Source organism: Mastigoproctus giganteus, chromosome 1 (assembly GCF_048544385.1).
Source record: "Mastigoproctus giganteus isolate SK-2022 chromosome 1, ASM4854438v1, whole genome shotgun sequence".
NCBI lineage: Eukaryota > Metazoa > Arthropoda > Arachnida > Uropygi > Thelyphonidae > Mastigoproctus > Mastigoproctus giganteus.
In genome coordinates, this window is record NC_143575.1 from 14,645,332 (window position 1) to 14,665,788 (window position 20,457).

At 35.2% G+C, this 20,457-nt stretch overlaps 1 protein-coding gene across 1 annotated transcript in view; it reads left to right on the forward strand.

Moving 5' to 3' along the window:
- Positions 1–2,818: 2,818 nt before the first annotated feature.
- Positions 2,819–20,457, forward strand: part of Fur2 (furin-like protease 2) — a 319,466-nt gene continuing 301,827 nt past the window's right edge. Inside the window, exon 1 of the mRNA XM_090382727.1 lies at positions 2,819–3,616. Within this exon, the coding sequence (XP_090238853.1) occupies positions 3,350–3,616 (267 nt within the window). The 5' untranslated portion in view covers positions 2,819–3,349. The remainder of the gene's footprint in view (positions 3,617–20,457) is intronic.

Genomic DNA, 20,457 nt, shown 5'->3' on the forward strand with positions numbered 1-20,457 from the left:
AGTTTTGGGCACAAAAGGTTCTTCTACTAAGAAAGAGGCTGGGGACTGTAAAGTGCAGCGTCTCGAAGCCAGATATCCTCTTAGTGCCTTTTTGGGTAGCACAGTTAGTAGGATCACCGTTCTCCCCACACCGGGTGGAAAAGACTTTAGTTCGAATCACGTCGATGACGGGAGGGAATTTTATGGGTCTTTTTCAAAAACGTGGATGATTAGTCGGTCTCAGGCAAGGGCAGCATGGTTTTTTTTTTTTCCCGAATACTCGGTTTTTTCGACAAACAAACAGAAAATCGACCTTAGGACACACGCAATTTATAGAAATATAACGGAGCAACATGGCCTTCATTGCCGATGCTCCTGGAACCCAACCAACATCTACCTAGTGTTTTTTAGAAGTGGACGGTTTGCTAAATCTAAAGGATTAGAAAGATGATTAGAAGAGATCCAAATAAAGTGGATACTTTTTTGGCTGTTGCAGTATAAACTCACTTCCTTGCATCATTTACCAATGCTAATAATAATAATACCAGTGCTAATGCTTATAATAACTGAAAAAAAGTTATTTATAATCCATATTTATCTTTAAAAAGTAAAAGAATGGAACAACCTAACTGTTGTTGAAATGGAAGAAAGATTTTCACGTTCGTTGCTGAAGTAATTTTTTTTTTTTTGGTTCTCCGTTATTCCATTTTGGTTTTACTGTGATATTAAAATCTTTGCCATAGATTTTACTCCTTTTTGGAGTTTGTTAGGGAGTTTAATATTATACATAAAAAAAAAAAAAAAAAAAAAAAACAAATTACGATATTAGGATCCCCCGTAAATGATTACACCTACCCATATATTTATTTGTCTGTAAATTGCGTGTGTTCTCTGTTCGATATGACTGTTTGCTGGACGAAAAAACTCCAATTCCTGGGGGGAAATACCTTGCTATCTACGTCAGAGACTGATTAACTCAGCCACAGAGTGAAAACAGCCCTCCAAAGTTCCTCTCGTCTTCGATGGGATTCGAACCCGGGCCTTTTCCACCCGGTGTGGGGAGGACGGTGACGATACCATTGTGTTACCCGCGCAGACAGTTTAATATTATACAGAGTGACGTCATGGTTTCCTTTGATGTGGTCTCCAAAGTGCGAGAACCTTGGTCTTCCCATTCACATCTTTTCTGCCATTATGTTTGTTCAGCAGGGATTACACATTGAGGAGTAGGACGTTGCTTTCCGCTGATGATATTTGTTGAGCCTTGAATATTCGTTTTGTCTTACTGTACTATCGAGTGTGGAGCTGAAGGTGAACAATGCTCTGCCGTTTCTGGACGTTTTAGTTCGACTCAATGGTTGTCGTTTAGTAACTTCGGTTTATAGAAAACTTGTGTTCCAGGGCCAATTTAAAAATTGTAATGCCCTCCGGCAGCTACACAGCATGGCTAGAGCGTTGTTCATCCGCGTACACTCACATTAAGTTTCTATTATCGATAGGGAGGCCGAGAGTATGCCAGTCAGATCGGAGTTATTTAATTGTGGTTTTCCACATCATGTTTTGAACAAGTTTCAATTTCAGGTTAATAGTGTTCACAGAGATCGGGTTGATTCACCAGTTGCTACTGCATGCTTTCCCCCCTATCCAGGTGTATCTGTACAACTTGCCAGGGTGCTGCAAAGTTACCATATTGGTTGTGTGCAGCTTCCAGCAGGAAGTTACAATTGATGTTACCCAGTGTGAAATTGGTTGTCGCCATTCTACATCGTGCGAGGGTGATTAATCGTATTATTTGTCCGGATTGTGGGTGCTGTTATATTGGGGAATCTCAATGTTGGTTACTTGATCGAATTTCTGATCATGAGGGAACTATACGACAAACTGATTTTGACACCTGAGCCATTGTTGAGCACTACTGGAGTGAGTAGCACTTCCTCTATAACCCCGATCTAACGTTGAAATTCTGGATTATGCTTGTGATATACGCCGTCTCCCATGGTTAGAGGCCTTCCATACAGCAACGGCAGTCTCACCATTAATCGTAATACTGGGACCCGCATTCACCCTATTATGGAGGCCACTGTTTTACACTACAATCAGAGCTACTAGGCATTACAACTGCAATCAGAGTCTGACGATTAACGTCTTCTATTACTCTTACTCCTCCTCCCTCTACATCCCGCCCCTTTTTTCCTTTCCTTTTCTCCGCTACATCGATGCACAGGTATGGATTGTTCGCGCATGCTTGGGCTTTTCCTTTAAATATATATGTGGTTCACTGCCGTTGGTTTTATCAAATTGAAGAAGAGGTCAGCCGCCTCGAAATCTTCTCGTTTTATTATTTTTTTATATACTGTACATGTGTGTTTTAGTGCTTTTATTTGGTTGTCTTATTTTATATTTTAATTGTATATACCCTGTTTTGTTTTATTTTACTCAGTCAGTAATTTTAAAATCTTGTATATATTTATTTATCTTTTTTAATTTCTAATCAGTAAGGCAATATTTCGTTATGTTTAATCTTTTGTCCCGAGAATTCTTTCTTATGAAGAAGTACGTTCGTGTAATTTGCGTAAATGGACGTGAAACAAATCGCATATAGCTGATCTTGTTACTAGTACATTGATCTAACATACATAAATCGGAGTTCAAGTGCAGTATTTCCGTATTATTATTTTTCTACATGATTATTCAATGTTCAAGGTATCATAATTGGTTATAATTATCGAAATATGAAGTTTTGCGAATTACACCGGCAGAGGGTACTTTATAGATAACTAGCTGATTAGCTCATGAGTTTTCGTGAAATACTTATGGTTTGACGTTGAGTGGCGTGGGTGTTCGGTGCGTGTTGAGCTGTAAGTTGGGCATGTAAGTGTGGTCGTTCGCACATAAAAATTGTAAAGTGAGATAGCCGGTTGAGTTTTTATTTATTTATGCCCGCGCATAAGATGAATTGGAGAAGTTCTAACTGATATGTTTAGAAGGCACGTTTTGTTATTGTAAATAGTGTTGTTAAAATTGCAACATTTAACTTCATACAAATGAATCATACGGCACTGAAGTTTTAGTTACTCTTGTAACACACCTTTATCCGTGTTTATACATACTAAGAAGGGATATATAAGCCGAAAACTGGCGCTCACTAGACGCCGGTGCTTCTTAGGCAAGTTTAGTTTTCAAGAAAAACAAGTTACTTGTGTACTAGTAACGAAAAAATCACAATGAGAAGAAAGCGTATGTAAACTGCGCTTGCATAACCGAGTCCAAGGGCAAAGCAAAGAGTAGTGTGTTCTTCCAGCTGACGATTTGTCACGTTGGCTCCAGCCTCCGTACCGAGCTGTAGAGCACAGTCTTGAAGCTTGCTACGATGGATTCAAGCGAAAGTAGTAAATGTTCCTGTTTTATTTTATTGTCCATGTCACTAAGCCAACTAGGCAGCTCTTGTTCATTTTTAAAGTTATTTGTGATTAGCACGACTCTAACAATTTTGCTATGCTTAAGTAGTACAGTAATAGCCAATAGTACAGTTTCTACAGAAAGGTTGTATACTAATCAGTTTGCTGTGCGAGTGAGAGGGGGAGATTCAGTTGCACACCGTTTGGCCAGAGAGCATGGATTTGTTAATAAAGGACAGGTAAGTGTTTAAAGTGCACTATTTTCTAAACAAGATAGAAAGATAACTAATGGTCATATAATGAGTCGGTGAGAATCACAGTGGTGGAAGTCATCAAGTAAAAAAAATATATGTTACACTCCCCTACTTATTCTTGCTTCGTTTTATTTTACGGGTGAATTCAATAGTCCCATGAGTAATGCTGGGACCCGCATACAGGGAGCAACACGTTATCGTATTGAATGAAAATTGAAATGTTCAGGGAGAGTGGTGTCAGTTCCATGTTATGTTTACATCGTGAAAATGGGAGTTTATCTGATTGCCTGAGGAACTTACTTTTATACAGCAGTTTTAAAACCTTTAAGGTTTAGTAAACCAACTTTACATATTTAAATTATTAATATGAATATTTTTGTGTTATCTTGTGGTTGGTAATGTTCATATTATATCAGCTGTAGTTTTACTTTTGTGGGCATCAATGAGCAAAGTACTAAAACAGATAAGATAGTATCAGTCTCTCTCTCTCTCTCATCATCCTTAGCAAAGAGCATCAAAAGATGCAATGGATTCAGATATATATAAAAGTGGCTTTTTAAAATTCGTTAGGATACCATTTAAAATTTAATGCATTTTCAAAATTTGAATTTAAAAGCAAAATTTGGCTGGTTTTTGAATTTAAAAAAGTGTTATAACTTATCACAAATGAGAAATTATATCCAAAACAGTCACAAAGCTGAGGGAATAAGAATGTAATTGAGTTTGTCACTTATTTTTCCTGAGTGCTACACCAACTGAGAAAAGCAGCAGACGAGGACCCTTTAGACTTATATGAAGAATAGGTTTAAAAGTAATCATACAGAATTTAGTTTTGTTTTCCTTTCTATTTATTAAAAAATATTTTTCACCATTAAAGTTTCAGTATTTTGTAATTTTGTTTGCTTATGTTCTTACTTCACGTGAAAATTTAGATAGTGTTATATTTTCTTCCTTCATTTTTTTTATTAACCTTAAATACGACAGTGGGCCAAGTTATTTTTGCAATTCAGAAACTGCATTTTTAAATGTTTTTAACTCTTGTAATCTTATATGATATTTCAATTCTTTTACTATAATAATGATAGTTACTAAGAGATTTCATTGTTTTCCTGATTTTTTCCATGATGAAGTTCGCTTTTTTAGAAAAAGATAGGACCTCACCACAGAAAAATCAAGGAACATGCTGATATCTCTTCACTCATTGTTATATCTTAGAAAGATTATTAAAAGTAAAAACACTGAAAGAATGTTTTTTCTCTGATCAGTAAAAATGACTAGCACCACTCATATTTAATGTTTTATGAACTTTAAACATGACAATGGTGCAAGCTATTTTTTCCACTTAAACTTTTTTTTTTCAATGTTCTTGGTTTTAGTAATCCTGTATGATATTTCAACCTTTTTCTACAACAATGATAGTTACTAATAGATTTTATTGTATTTCTTGATTTTTCTGTGATCAGTACTAAAATATGAGAGAGTATAAATTTGACTTGCACCACACTGATTCTCACCAGCTTATAAACATGAAAGCCCAATTTCATAATAGAATATAAGTACTTGAAACAGTATTGGAAAGAGCAAGTTCTTGGTTTAACTCATTAAAGATTCTCTAGGAAAGTGGAGATGTAAAAGGTCATATTTCTGTATTCAGTAAGGAAGGATGATATACTGTTGCTGTGAAATTATGAAACTAATGTGAAGGTAAGTTTCACACAGTAATATATTGAAAAAGAAAGAACAAGCCCATTCCCATTAAACCAATATTTGCGAAAATAAGATCACCACTAACAAACAAAAGTGGGGAGGAAGGGAAAGAAAAACTGGGAATATCGAGTGCCTTCTTGATGATCACCTTTTCAGAATTTTGACATCAAATATTTTACTGTTTATTAAGCAAACTTGTTTATAGAAAAGATTCATCACTTATTTTATGATTTTAATTTAAGATTGAATGAAAACAATGGTTTTATATTTGTATTGTTATCTCATTGGTCACACTGAAAAATGTGTTTTAATCTGAACTGATAGTGTTATTGTATCTGTTAAATATTTCAGAGATGTCATATACTAATACTGCTGTTTTATTACATTGAATGTATTTCTGGATAAAGATATGAAATAATAATTGAAAATGCAAATATGCAATAATATTTATGTAAAGATTTGTCAAAAATATACTTAGTTTATTAACACAAGTTATTGATTATTAGCCACCTGGTGCAAGAAAGCCTTAGTGCTTTTGCTGCACAAGAGAGAAAAAAAAAACAAACAACAAGAGATGTGGCAATAAAGTTCCACGACTGTTGCAGTAATGTTCAATGAATTTGAAAATAAACTGAAGTGGTACATTGTTACTCAAACTTCCTCCAACAAATGGTGGTACAAAGACTGTTCAGTAGACTGACTTGTTACAAGTAACAGCCACTTTCGTTATTAGCATTAATGTTCCGTGGCACGATTTTGCAGTAGAGTAAATTTTGCTTTAAACTGCAAAAATCTGCAACAGAAATGTATGAAATATTAAAAACTGTGTTTATGATGGTGAAACATTGAATCATACCAATGTGAATGGTATAAGTGGTTCAAAGACAGACATGAAAATGTTCACAATGGCCCAAGAAACGGGCATCCATCAACCTCTCAAAATGACAACAGAGTTGCATCGATTCAGGAAATTGTGGCACGAGATTGTCATTTGGCCCTCAGAATGTGACTGATGAGTTCGATATGAATAAGGAGATGATTTATCAAATTCTGTGTGAAGTTTAAGGAAAAGGAATGTCTGTGCAAAATTTTATGAGCAAAAGCAATGAAGAATGTTATTATGTGACGATCATCCGGACTTGTCAAGGCAATCCTTATTTCCTCTACTATATCGTCACTGGGGTATGAGCATTGGGTGGTTCAGTATGACCCGCAGACAAATTTTGGAGTTCCTCTGATTGAGGAACTCCGAAATCATCACCAAGACCCAAAAAGTTTAGTTTATTGAAGTTCAGGATTAAAATGGTGCTGATTATGTTTTTTGACAAATAGGGCGTGATTCACAAGAAATTTATACCTGAAGGCGGGAGAGTTAATATACAGGTGTGTCAAAGACTATTGAAGCAAAGTTCTCAGGTGAAGCTGCAATTTCATGATAAAGGTAGCTGGGTTTTGTTGAATGACAATGTCCACAGCCCATTCCACACTTGTTGTGGAGACATTTCTGATGAAACGTGCAATTGTACAGATGAACCATCCATCCTACTCTTCTGCTCTGGCACCATCGAACTTCTTCCTCCAAGATGAAAATTACTTTATATCCTCAAGATGTCGAGGATATAAAGAAAAACAATTGCTGACTTGAACATCATTTCTTTGGATGCCTTTGCTGACTGTGTAATAAGTAATATTACACTGTGTAATTTTTTTAAAACTGTGTAATAAGTGCATTCAATCAGGTGGTGATTACTTTGAATAAAAATAAAACTGTTTTTGAGGTCCTTCACTTTGTGTTATTTTTATTGCACCAGTCTGGGATCTTTATTGCCACACCTCATATTATTATTATCCATATGATGCAAGGAAGCCTGAGGCTTATGCTGCACCAGGAAAAAAAAAGTAACACAGAGAGAGAGAGAGAGAGAGAGAGAGAGAGAGAGAGAGAGAGAGAGAGAGAGAGAGAGAGAGAGAGAGAGAGAGAGAGAGAGAGAGAGAGAGAGAAGAATGATGATATCCAGCTCAGGACCCTGGGTGTGCCAAGCCCATACTCGCCAGATGCGAGCCCCCGGGGCTTTCAACTTTTGTGTGACTACTGATTTTGGCAACCAACTGCCAACTCTCTAGTATTGCATAGAGGCCTGAAGCATCATAGGGCCAATTGTTTTTAGTTCATTATGTTTATTAAATAGCACACAGGAAAGAAATTTGATTATCTTGTGGGTGTGTGGGACACAGAATTTGTAGTTTAACTTTTATAGGAGGCAATTTATTCCAGTAATAAATAACTTACTGGCCAAAAGAGGACTTCCTATAACCCTTTTTCCATTAAAATGAATTTATGGCTATTGTCTTATCAACCTCAATAAGATCCTCTCTAAGGTACCCAGTTACCAATCTGTAATCCATATACTCAAGTCTTGCCTCATGTGGTTCCTTTTTGCTGATCTTATTAGGTGTGTCATTGGACCTTTTCAAGATTTTCTTTTTTTTAGGTGTGGTTTCCATACTTGAACATGATTTTTCGAGTGCATGCAGTCCCTATTTCTGCATGGCCTGTTTGTACAAGAAAAAAATTAAAACATTGATGGAACACCCCGTACCCCTTTGCCATGTGAAGGAGTACTACCCGGCACTGGTCATTTATTGTTTTCCTATCCTTTACGATTTTGATAACATGCCTGTTTTTTTTTTTTTTTTTTTTTTTTGTGGAAGTGTAGTCAGCACGATACATCATGGTCTGCAGCTCATTGAGGGTTAGGTTTGATTCTTATTGAGAGCCGGAGAAACTTTATTAGTCCTCTACAAGTGAAGCTATAGTAAGCCAATATCAGGCAGAGGGAGTAGGCAATTAGTGAAAATTTAAGCACTTCAGTCAGCATAAACTGTCTTCTATTCATAAAGGAATACAGGTAATTCTCATACATTTGATAATTCCTGTATCACTTCTGCAGTGATTGAATTGCTATCGTTATTATTTCAACTTCCTCCACTCTTCAATCTTCTTCTTGTAGTAACGTTTTAGCAGCATCAGCATCAGGCCATATTGCTCCGTGTATATTGTCTGTAAATTGTATGTTCTGACTTTGATTTTCTGTTTGCTGGACAAAAAAACCTGAGTTATCAGGAGATAAAATCGTGCTATCCTCGCCTGAGACTGACTAACTCAGCCACATTGTGAAAAAAGCCCATAAAAATTCCTCCTGTCATTGACGGAACTAACTCTGTTTTTTTCTACCAAGTATTGGGAGGATGGCGATCCTGCCAATTGTGCAACCCATGAGGACCTTCAATGACTGAATTGCCAAATTTATTACACGTGGTGTAATAAGGACAGCTAATTAAGTCACAGATGAAATGGTATAGGAGGTAGCATGAAACATTTGAGAATTGTTAGTATTATAGGTGTATTATTATTAGTTGTAGTATTATTAATATAGGCATAATAAGGATTTTTGTTCTTATTATACCTGGTGGCGTAATAATGACAGCAGTCTACCTTTACAAAGTTAAAGAGCAGATTGAAGTTGAAGAGGTTAGATTTTCATTGTTCTTAATTGCAATTTACCTGTGTACCATGTCCCTAAAAGAACAACTTACAGGGAGTATGGTTCTGCTCCCTGTAGGTTAGACTGATTCTCTCAGCCCTGCATAAATGGTCATGCACATGACCTGTGAACATGCACTTCTACAGCAAGAGCTGAGTTAACTGAATTGTTGTTATTAATGTTTCTGCAGGTCAATATCATTGTTTTATGAAATGGGCCAGATCTTAAGATCATCAGTATATGTGATAAGAGGTATTTTTTTTAACCAAGTTTGGGTGGGAGGGGTTAAAAGCAGAGGAGACAAGGTACTACTCTCAGATATTCCCATAATAATGCTATTGTAAGTTCTAATACTTGTTTTTTTTTTTTTCCTGAAAAATCTATGGCAGCCAACACTTTCTCTTTTGGCACTTTGTTCTAATGACTTTTTTCATTCATCAGGGATTCATCACTCTCATCAACTTGTGCTTTGAAATCATAGCATTGTGAAAGCTGTATTGAAAAGGGAAAAACTGCATACACCTTTAGAAATATGCCAAAAATGAAGAGTGAAATGCTAATACATATTGGCAATAATGTACAAATACTCTGAAGAATACCCAATATAAATGGTCAAGTGAAAATATATTGTTGCTAATGCTTTAAATAATAATATAAAACTGCCATTCACACTCTATTTGCAAACGTATTACATCAATATGTATTAGAACCATTATAATCAATCAACTGAGGCTGCATGCCATTAGCAAGTGCACCACATTGTGGGAGGTAGTCTTTGACTGTTGTGCACCATGACATCACAGCATGATCTCGTACTTATATTGTGGCAGTGAATATGTTAGTTAAGTTCATATTATTGCAAACAGTTGGCACAGAACCATGCCTGATATACAGGCTTGGTTCCATGCTTTTATGGTAATAATTACAGTGTCTTAATCAAAACTTCATTGTATCATATTACCAAAATTTCTTGTAATTGTTTTTATATAATTTTTAATGTAATTAATTGATGTGATAAAGCTCAACTGGTTGTAGTTTTATTTGATAATGTAATGATCTACTTTGGTTTACTGTTTTATGTTTTGTATGCACTGTCTTGACCTTCAGAACTTTTGTGAGCCCTCCTTGCATTAAGGCTGTTTTGGCCCAAAATTTTTTTCTTGCTTTTAAAGTTTCAGTGTGAGCTATCTTTGCTGATGTTCTCGAACATTACTTTTTTCTTGTGAACATTTCTTCATATTAATGCGGAGAACACGTTGCAATTCAATATGTCCTTTGCATTAATGTGATGTTTTCTGCATTTGTAACTTTGAGATCTTTGAGTTTATTTTTGCTATTTCTACCCAGTGGTATTAACAGTAGGTAGGCCCGAGTGAAAAATTACGACAGTCACAAAGGATTTCCTTCCCCAAACTTTATATTTGTCTCTACCCTTTCTGAGCTAGCTTTATAAGTGTTATAATAAGGTAATATTATGTCTTTAATGTAACAGTTACACCTTGTCCCATTCAGAAGCAATAGTAGAATTGTGTTTTGCAACATAAATGCAAAATGAACTATTAAAACAAAAAGGCTTTGTGTTGAGGATTACAACAATAATAAAATTACTTGGCACAAATGACTGAACTTTATTAAAATAAGTAACCAAAAATAAATTAAAAATAAGTAGAGAATAACAAGCAATATACTAAAAGCGATAAAATATAGAAATTAAAATACACAGAGCAAAGTGAGTTAATCGTGGAACATAGCAGATAAAATAAGTTAAAATTGAATATGAATGAAGCTTTCAAATTGGTGCACTACTCAGGTGATGAAGGCAAACTTTTCTTTTAGTACCGTGTCCAGGTTTGCCCTCTGTCATGCAACAAATCTCCCATTTATGCACTAGATCAGTTGACAAAGAGGTGCCCTTCCTAGAGCTTCTCAGTTTATATTTGTGATTTTAACTCATTTTAATCTGTATATTTTTATTGCTATTCTTGACTAGCATTTACATAGCACTTTATAGTGCTTTTTTATCAAGTCCTCCATTTCATGAAGACTGGATGCAAGTCATCTAGTTCAGCAAGTTCTGATTTATTCTTTTAAGCACCAGTGGAAAGGTGCACATAAGAAGTAAACCCCACATGGCACTGGAACCATCCTGTGGTGTATCAACATTACAGGCTGCTGGAGAAGGTGTAATGGTATATGGCTTGTTTTCATGGCATATACTTGGTTCCCTAATCTCATTGGAGGGCACTGTGAACACCAGAGTGTTTTTTTTTTTTTTTTAATGAAAACCCCAAACACAAGAGGTATTAGAACCTATAGTACTTAGTACTGTGCTTAGGTTGAAGGTTGAGAAGACGAAAGAAGATATTTGTTGACATTAGACTTGAACTTCTGTAGACTAATTTTCAGGAAATACATGTGAAGAAAGGTTATTCCAGAAAACGGCAATTGAATGAATAAAAGAGGAAGATGAAAAGTTGGTTCTGTGAGTTTGAAGTTGGACAGTAAATGGATGTTGGCTGGTGGTGGCATGTGTTTGGACTGTTTTGAAAGAGAGAGAGCGGGAATTATAAAGCCAATTCAGAAGAACAGTGCCCATGGAAGTATCTGTAGAAAAGGCATGCAGCAGAAACAGTACATCTATGAGACAGCGAGTGGAGAGACTGTTAGAGAGGAGTCATTAATTAACCTAACTGCCCTCTTCTGAATGGAATCTAGAAGCCTTGAGAGAGGTCTTGGGAGCACCGCCCCAGATGTGGAAACAATATTCCATGGTAGGGCGGATTTGCGATTTGTACAGAGTGAACAGCTGTTTGGAAGAAAAGTAACGCAGAGAGTGAAAGAGAAACCAAGTTTTTTAGATGCAGAGGAAACAATATTTGTAATGTGCTTGTGCCAAGAGAGATTAGAAGTCAGGGTAACCCCCAAAAGAGATACATCATTTTGCCTAGAAATTGGAGTGCACCAAAGATAAGTATAGGAGCAGAAGAATCCTTTTTTGCGAGATATGACAAGACTGAGTTTTTTAGAAGGATTGAAATCAACTCAACTGAATATTGTTGCAAATCAGGTTTGCATGACACTTTTGCCAAATTACCTCTAATGGCAGTGCAATCATCTGCTACACCAAGTGTGAGAGTGGCTTAAGGAACATGAAGAACATTTCAGACATCTGCATAGTCAGACCAGTCTCAATCCCATAGATGCTCAATGGAAAGGAGTATTTTCAGGATATCCTCTGCCCAAGTCACTCCAGAGTAGTAATTCTAGCCAGTGGTGGTCCAATACACCATTAGCTTGTAGTACTAAATAAAGTGGACATGCAGTGTATAAATTCATTCCTTTAATTTCCTGGTTAACTTATCCTGGCTGTATTTCCTGTAATACAATTAATGTGAATTAAAATAACGTTATTCTAACAATCTTGAAATTTATTAACAAAAAATTAATTTTACTAATTATGTTCACCTATAGGAGGGGGGAAGAAGCTACATGGAGTTCAGGTACAGTGGCATATGATGGAATTAACAGGATAGTATAGAATTTAGTGGATACCAGCTGTATTTGATTGAAGAAGGCTGTTTGAGTGGTTGAAAGTTTAGCATATTTTGTTCTTTCAAGTTTTATTTTATTATTTTTATGTTATTTCAGTGTATAAGTAGCTGAAGTGTATTCATTTTAATAAATCTTTTTTAAATTTGACATGGTGAGCGTTGCTTTATTTTGTTTCACATTAATTGTGTTGCAGAAATTTAACCAGAGCATTCAAGAAATAGTTAATATAGAAGCTGTCTAGTGCCTTAGATTTTCATGGCTACCTTTCCTGAAATTAAAAACCATACCTTTTTTTTAACAATTATGACCTTCTCTCTTCATTTTTTTTTTTTTTTTGCCATGTTCACATAACATCTATGTGAACATTTAAAATTCAGTTATTTTTGAGGCATCCTTTTGGTTAATTAAATAATAAAAAGTAATTGATGTTTAGTAATAAGATTTCACCAGTTTATATTTGATTCACATCGTTATATAAGTTTAATCATTATAACTAAAAAGATTCAGAAAATTCATGATGTATTTACAGAGCTTAACTCCAAAGCTACAATAATGAAGGTTGAAAAACAGGAAAGTGAAATGAAACTGAAAATAAATGGGTGAAAAACTAAAATACATCCCTATATGAGAAGAGATGCACTCCTTTTTCTGTGTTTTTGAATTTAAAAAGCATGAGTTTATACAATTAAAAACTTATATTAAGAACGACAGGTATTAACCCTGAGATAGGCACATGTTCTTTTTGTAGGCTGTGTTGCAACTGAGAAAAACAATAAGGATTCTGTGATAAGGAAGAATAAACTATTCGTGCATCGCTGAATAAGCTTAGTACCCGAATTTGCAAGTTTTACTTTGTACAAAACTAAAGACTTGTTTTATATTTGTGTATTTTGTAATTGACTCATTGTAGTTCTCTTTTTTTCCTTTCATTAAATGCTCATTCTTCCTGGCATGAGAGTTAAGAATGACATCTGTATTTGGATGGTTTGCCTCCTTACTTTCTGTGGAAGAATTTCATCATCTTAAAATGCATCCTTTAAAAGATGCTTAGCGTGGGAACTGTGCCATACTTTCGATGGGTACCTGCCTTTGTCTTCAGTTTTGGAGTTTCACAATTAGGAAAGCTTGACAGCATTAATATTGATGAAGTTAAAAACAAAGTGGCTTCCTGTGATTATATCTCAGATGTGTAATGGCCAATTTTCTATTTTAACTTTAATCCCCCCAATAGGTGATGCACTTACTTCATCGTTTGTTATAGTCAGATTTAATTTAACTAGAAAGCTCTTCAGTCATTAAAACCTCTCTCTGAGAGAGAGAGAGAGAGAGAGAGAGAGAGAGAGAGACTGACTCTTATTGGATTATTCATGAGGCTGTGCTGCACAGACCTTCCCCTGAATCCTCATGCAGAATTTAACAAATCATCTCCTTACTCATATCCAGCTCATTGACCATTATTCTGAGGGTCAAACAATGATCTCTTTCCACAATTGCCTTGACTTGCAGCTCTATCCTCATTTCGAGAGGTTGATGGATGCCTGCTCCTTGGGTCATTTCGAACATCCTCATGTATTTGAACCACTTATACTATTCAAACACACTGGTGTGACTTAATGTTTCATCACAATAAACAGTTTTTAACATTTCTGTTGCAGATTTTCTCAGTTTAAAGCAAAATTTAATATTCATTTCTTGCTCCATTGCAAAATCATGACATGGAATGTTAATGCTACTAATGAAGTTGGTTGTTACTTGCAACGTGTGAGCCTACTTGACAATCTTTGTACCACCATTTTTTGGAGGAAGTATGAACTACAACTTACACTTCCATTTATTTTCAGACTCGAACATGACCTTAACAGCACCAGTCCGGGAATTTTATTGTGACACCTTGTTTTTCTAGCTGTCATAGGTAAATAGGATATGTTGTGTAACTAATTCTGTCTGTATCAGTCAAAAGTCATCACTGCACCTATACATATATATTAGCATTAGTAGAGGCATTTGATGCAAGAAAGCAAGCTTATGCAGCATCAGCCAAAAAAAAAAAAACCCACTTCCACTTCACCCCTCTGTTCGTTCAAAATACCTGTCCAGCTGAGCCTTAAACTTATTTAGGCTATCAACCTCCACCACAAGGGATGGAAGTCTGTTCCACCAACCAACCACCCGCTGGCTAAAGGCAAATTTCCGCACGTCTATCCTACATCTGTCTTTCCTCAATTTGAATTTATGCCCTCTCAGGTGATTTTTCTGAGCTAGAGGAAGAATCCCATCAGCATTGAGCATGCTTAAACCATATAGACAGGGCCAGATTTAAACTTGTTATAGCCCTAAGCTATAACATGTATGAGGCCTTTCTCTCTTACTCTTCACCTGTGACAATATTAAAAAAGAATTTAAGGCAGAGCGAGGTTCCTTATAATGTGTAAATCTGGCCCTGTATATAGATATAGTAATGGTTAGTGCATTGACTGGTAAAAATATATTCTGCAGATACCATATATCTCATCATGGCTTTGTAGGTCAGTGTAAGTGCTGGAATAAGGTATACAGTTACTTGGATGCTTGTTCTACTGATATGAACTTATATCGTTAAATTGCTTAACTCTTATACCTTTTACCTTACTGCGCTTTAGGCTTGATGCCTTGGTTGCAACATCTCGTCTGAGTTCTGGGTTCTGCAATCATTTGGTTCTGCTATATACTTGATGAATCATATAATATATGTTTGGGAGAGTCAGTATATCTCCTAATGTTTTTTCTCAGTTAATGTTATTTTAAAAATATGAGATTTGTATGACTGCACATCATTGCTGAATAAACACCTTTTTTTTTTAATGTAGTTCTGTTTCTACTGGTTTCACCCCTCGCTCCCCATGCTTAAGTGAATCCTTTATTTGTAAATTTTTTTTTTTTTTTTGCTGCTTTGACCTTTTGTTGAAGAATTTCATCATCTCATGGGAAGATGATATTACCACACTAGTCTTTTTCTGTGGTACGTTTTTGGCATATCAGCAAATACAGCAGAACATTATCCAAATCACCACTGCCTCCCCCCCCCCAAATTAGTGTCTACTTTTAGTGCACTGGTTATTATACTGAAATATTAATTCATAACTGAATTAATATTTCAGTATAATGCATTCTGCTGTTTAATGCATTCGTTTCCGATTATTTATTCGAAGATATATGCAGTATAGCATAGAAATAGTCTTAATTTGTCATTACGTGAGTTAAAAATCAAATGTTGGCTTTAGCTACTGTGTGGACCCAGGAGTCTCCTGTGACTATCCAAATCACCACTGCCTCCCCCCCCCCCAAATTAGTGTCTACTTTTAGTGCACTGGTTATTATACTGAAATATTAATTCATAACTGAATTAATATTTCAGTATAATGCATTCTGCTGTTTAATGCATTCGTTTCCGATTATTTATTCGAAGATATATGCAGTATAGCATAGAAATAGTCTTAATTTGTCATTACGTGAGTTAAAAATCAAATGTTGGCTTTAGCTACTGTGTGGACCCAGGAGTCTCCTGTGACCTTGATGTGTCATTGTCTATTGTGCCATTGTCCATTGTGAATATGGTGTGGGGGGGGTTAGCTTTCACTCAGCTTTCACTGCTGTAAGCCACAGCAGTGTGAGGTTATTGTAGGCATTTTAGTTTCTAATCACTCTCAATGTTCAAGTTTTTGTTTGTGGCTATTTCAAAGTGAAATACTGTGTCATTTTGCTTTTAATTTTAATACTGCTGCCTCTTTGTGCTAATAATGGATCTACTGCACTAGAAACTGCAATGGCACGGAATGAGCAACAGTCTGAATGCATTTCTATAGAGATACTACTGTTAAAGAGGATGAGAGACCTCACTTCGTTAAAAAGACAATCTCGTATGTTTCAAAGAAAAATTTAAGATTACATATTTTAAAAAATAATTCTTCCCAACATTCGTTAACTCTTCTTTGTGTGCAATTACTTGAGTTTCTTTATTTCTGCTTATGTAAAAAAAGTGATTTATAGGTGAAACCATGTAAAACAATTAGTTAAGTTCAAAATAAATATAATATACATTGTTTCTTCAACATTTTTTTATTTTATTTACAAACCCTTTCCTAAATTCATTATTTTTTATAATACTTCAAATTTCAAAATACAGTAATAATAACCTTGTAATTTAATTGTAGGCCTAATAACACTTTGTTTCATATAAACTGGGTTTCTATATGGAAAATATAGAATGAAACTGAAAGTCACAAGTCATGCACAAACAGTTGTGCTTGACATTTTGGCTTGAGTTAGTTATATTGGGTATCAGCTTTTAATTTCATTCTAATTTATTCTTTTATTTTTCATATTTCAAATATTTCAGTTCTCTCTCATTAGCCTTTCCTTGTTCAGGTTGTTCAATTATATCATATTAGCAGGCAGGTGTAGCACCTCCCCTACCCTTTTGCATTTTGTAGCAAAATTTTCCACATTCTATAAAAGTTATATTGAATTACTAATCATCAGATGATAATACACTTGTTGTCTAGTTATAGTAATAGTCTAGTTTGAATCTGGCAGTTATTAAAATCTGCTGGAGTTTGTACCATCATTTATTATATGGTTCACTTTGGCTTGATTGAAATCCATTAGTCAGTAAATTATGTGAAATTTCTCAACAAAGCTATGGGGAAGTTACAAAAGTAATATACTGTAATTAATTGTCAAGATATTTAACAATTGGATTAATTAGTCATTATGAGATATATATATATATATATATATATATATATATATATATATATACAACCTGAGTTCCTCAGTACATATCATTGTTTAATGTCTTATCATTTAAGACATTTAACAATGATAAGACAACATTGACAAAGAATGAATTGCAACCCTTGACATTTGCAGATTCAAGCTTCAAATACTGTCCAGCACAGCTTTCTGCCAGCAAGGATACTTCATTAGTATTAGTGGCAAATGATGCAAAAAAAGCAAGATTATACATAAAAAAAAAAAAAAAGGCCTGGTACTGTACTTCCCATATCACCTGTACATCCCCTCTAACAGTCTGTCTAGTTCTTTCTTTAATTTATTCAAAGTATCCACTTTCCTGCAACTATGCGTCCTCAGTTTGAATTTGTGCTCTCTCATGTGTGTAGTCTGAGCAAGTGTAAGCATGTCATCGTCATTTAGCTTACTCAATCCATTCAAAGCCATAAACGCCTCAATCGGATATCTTTGCGGGTGCCTAGTCACCAGATACTGCAATTTGCAGCATTGATGCCTTTCCTGATAAGAGCACGCACACATTTGATCTCCTAACTAATCTCTTTGCCCTTCTCTGTATCTGCTCACTCCAGTGGCACAACATTCTTCCCAAAATGAGGCCTCCATTAACCTGTATGTAATACTCAAGATGTGGCCTGACCATTGCCTTGTACAATGAGATAATCACCATCTTATCCCTGCTGGAGAGATTGTGTGTCATTCACAAAACCCCACGAACTGCCCTAGCAGCCCTTTTGTGACCCTTTTGCAATTTTTTGAAAACAGCGGTTTTCAAATTCTTTTTTTACTGAATCAGTGTCCAATCAGCTGGACCAGACAAAACTACTGTTTAACTGCATTCTTCTAGATCAAGGGTTCCCAACCTTTTTTTGCTTGTTGGACCCCCTGAGTCCTAACTTTACGTATGTGGACCCCCATATACGCATATGTAATATTCCTAAATGAAATATTTATTTGTAGGTTAGTAAAAGCTAATAATTAAACAATTCCAATACAATATAAAAAATGTAAATTCAAAATTTTGAAATTTTAATTGATAAAACAAACATTTTTACTTGTAATGACAGAATTAGTAAAAAAAAATTTAAAAAAAATACTATTTCAAACAACATATATAAATTTATTTCTAAGGCTATTAAATAGGATCCCATTAAATAGGCCCTACTAATGAGATCCTTGTGGCTGATGTTTTGATATTAGCATTTTAATATGTGGCTCCAACTTTGTGCGAGTCAGACGAAGATCACCTCTTTTTACTATATCAAGTCGATTACGATTTTTTGTTAACAACTGTGTTACACGACTAAAGCCAGATTCCACAAGATAAGATGATGGAAAAACAATGACATACATTTTAGCTTTCTCCCATAAAAGAAGATATTTACATGCAATGTCACTATTCTTTCATACATCAGTCTTTCCTTTTTTGAATAGACTTTGGACTGTCTCATCAGACCGCAATTCAACAAGTTCCTCTTGTAAATCAATTTCAACATCAGCAGCATTTACCTCAAATGGAATCAGCACCCAATCTGAAATGTTCAGTTCTAGTAGTTCCTTGAACCGACCTTGCATGTCTTCATAAATTTTTTTTAAATGATCAACATACACAACACAATCATCATCTTTTAAATCACTGCTAACTGAAGCAGGGTTTGGAAGCTGGTCAAATGAACAGCGTGAGATATTAAGACTGTACAATTTGAGTTTTCCTAGGAATGCATTAATGTCTTCTTTGCTAGATATTAAATCACGATTATGTCCTTGCTGCAGCTTAAGAGAATTCAGTTTTTCAAACACATCTGAGAGGTAAAATATGTCTGTTTCATGGCAACCAACTGTTTTCCAATCTCCTTTTCATTTAGAAATGATACGGTACTGTCCCAAAGGACGACGAAGTGACGAAGATAATTGCCTTTAGACAACCGTCGCACCTCTGTATGCAGTACAAGACTGTCAAATCCTTCATTTTCATCACAAAATTTGCGAAAGAGACGATCTTGAAGAGCATTAGCCTTACTGAGGTTGAAAGCTTTTATTAGAAGAGTTAAGGCTTCATGAATACGTCCACTCCATCTCTTCGCCACAAGATGGTGGCAGTGAATCATGCAATGTATGCAAAATACTTTTGGCAATGCATTTTTTAAATGAGTGATAAACCCTCTGTACCTACCGACCATGGAAGGAGTGCCATCAGTAGCATGTCATTAAATTTTCCTGTAGAATATTTTTTTCTCAAAAATAAGACTGGACTTCCTTAAATATTGTTTCACCTTTAGTATCTGTCTTGAGGAATCTTGCAAAAAGCATTTCCTCTCTGAGTTGATTATCATCCATACATCTTACATATGCCAATAAAAGTGCTTCATTGCCCATCAAAGTTGATTCATAGAGTTGCATTGCAAACTGTTTCACTCGTAATTGAGCAGTAAGTTGATTTTCTACATCTTCAGACATTTCATCAATGCGTCTGGATATTGTGTTATTGCTCAAAGGAAGGTTATTGGTAATTTCACGTGCATTTTTGTTTAACATTTTTGAAATTACAACTGATATCGAATGCAAGATGACAGTTTCACCACTGCTATGTGGCTTTCCAGATTTTGCTGATTTCATATGATGCTAATAAACTGCTATCTTTATTGCTTGCTTGTTTACTAAAAATCTGATCCAATTTGTTTCTTCCTTGAAAATTGTCTTGTAGTTTTCTGAAATACTCCACTGATTTATTTTTCTTTTTGCTGTGCCTTGTCTCCAAATGGTGACGAAGCTTACTTGGCTTCATGCTATCAATAGACAGCACAGTCATACATATAAGACACATTGGTTTTATGATATTCTCTGGTGATTCAATAAAACCATACGACAGATATTCAGTCAAATATTGTCTTGTTTTTCTTCTTTGCATGAGCCATGGGTAATCTGAAAACAATAATAATATTATTATTAACCTCAAATATTTAATGTTGGAAGTGCTTGTAGGTACTAATGGAAATATATGGTTCGCTAGAACAATAACGTTCAATAATACAAACAATAGATTTCACCACGACAATGCCGATTACTTACTATAGAATGAAATGACTGCCTCTGACTGACTGACTCTTTCTAGATTAGTCGGTGCTTAAATGTTTTCTTCTTCGAGAATTTTCTATGAAAAGAAATTTTTTTTTTTTGCGTCAACTAAAGAAGGTTCCAAAAAATAAGAGTATCTTCTAACTGTGAATTTCTGAA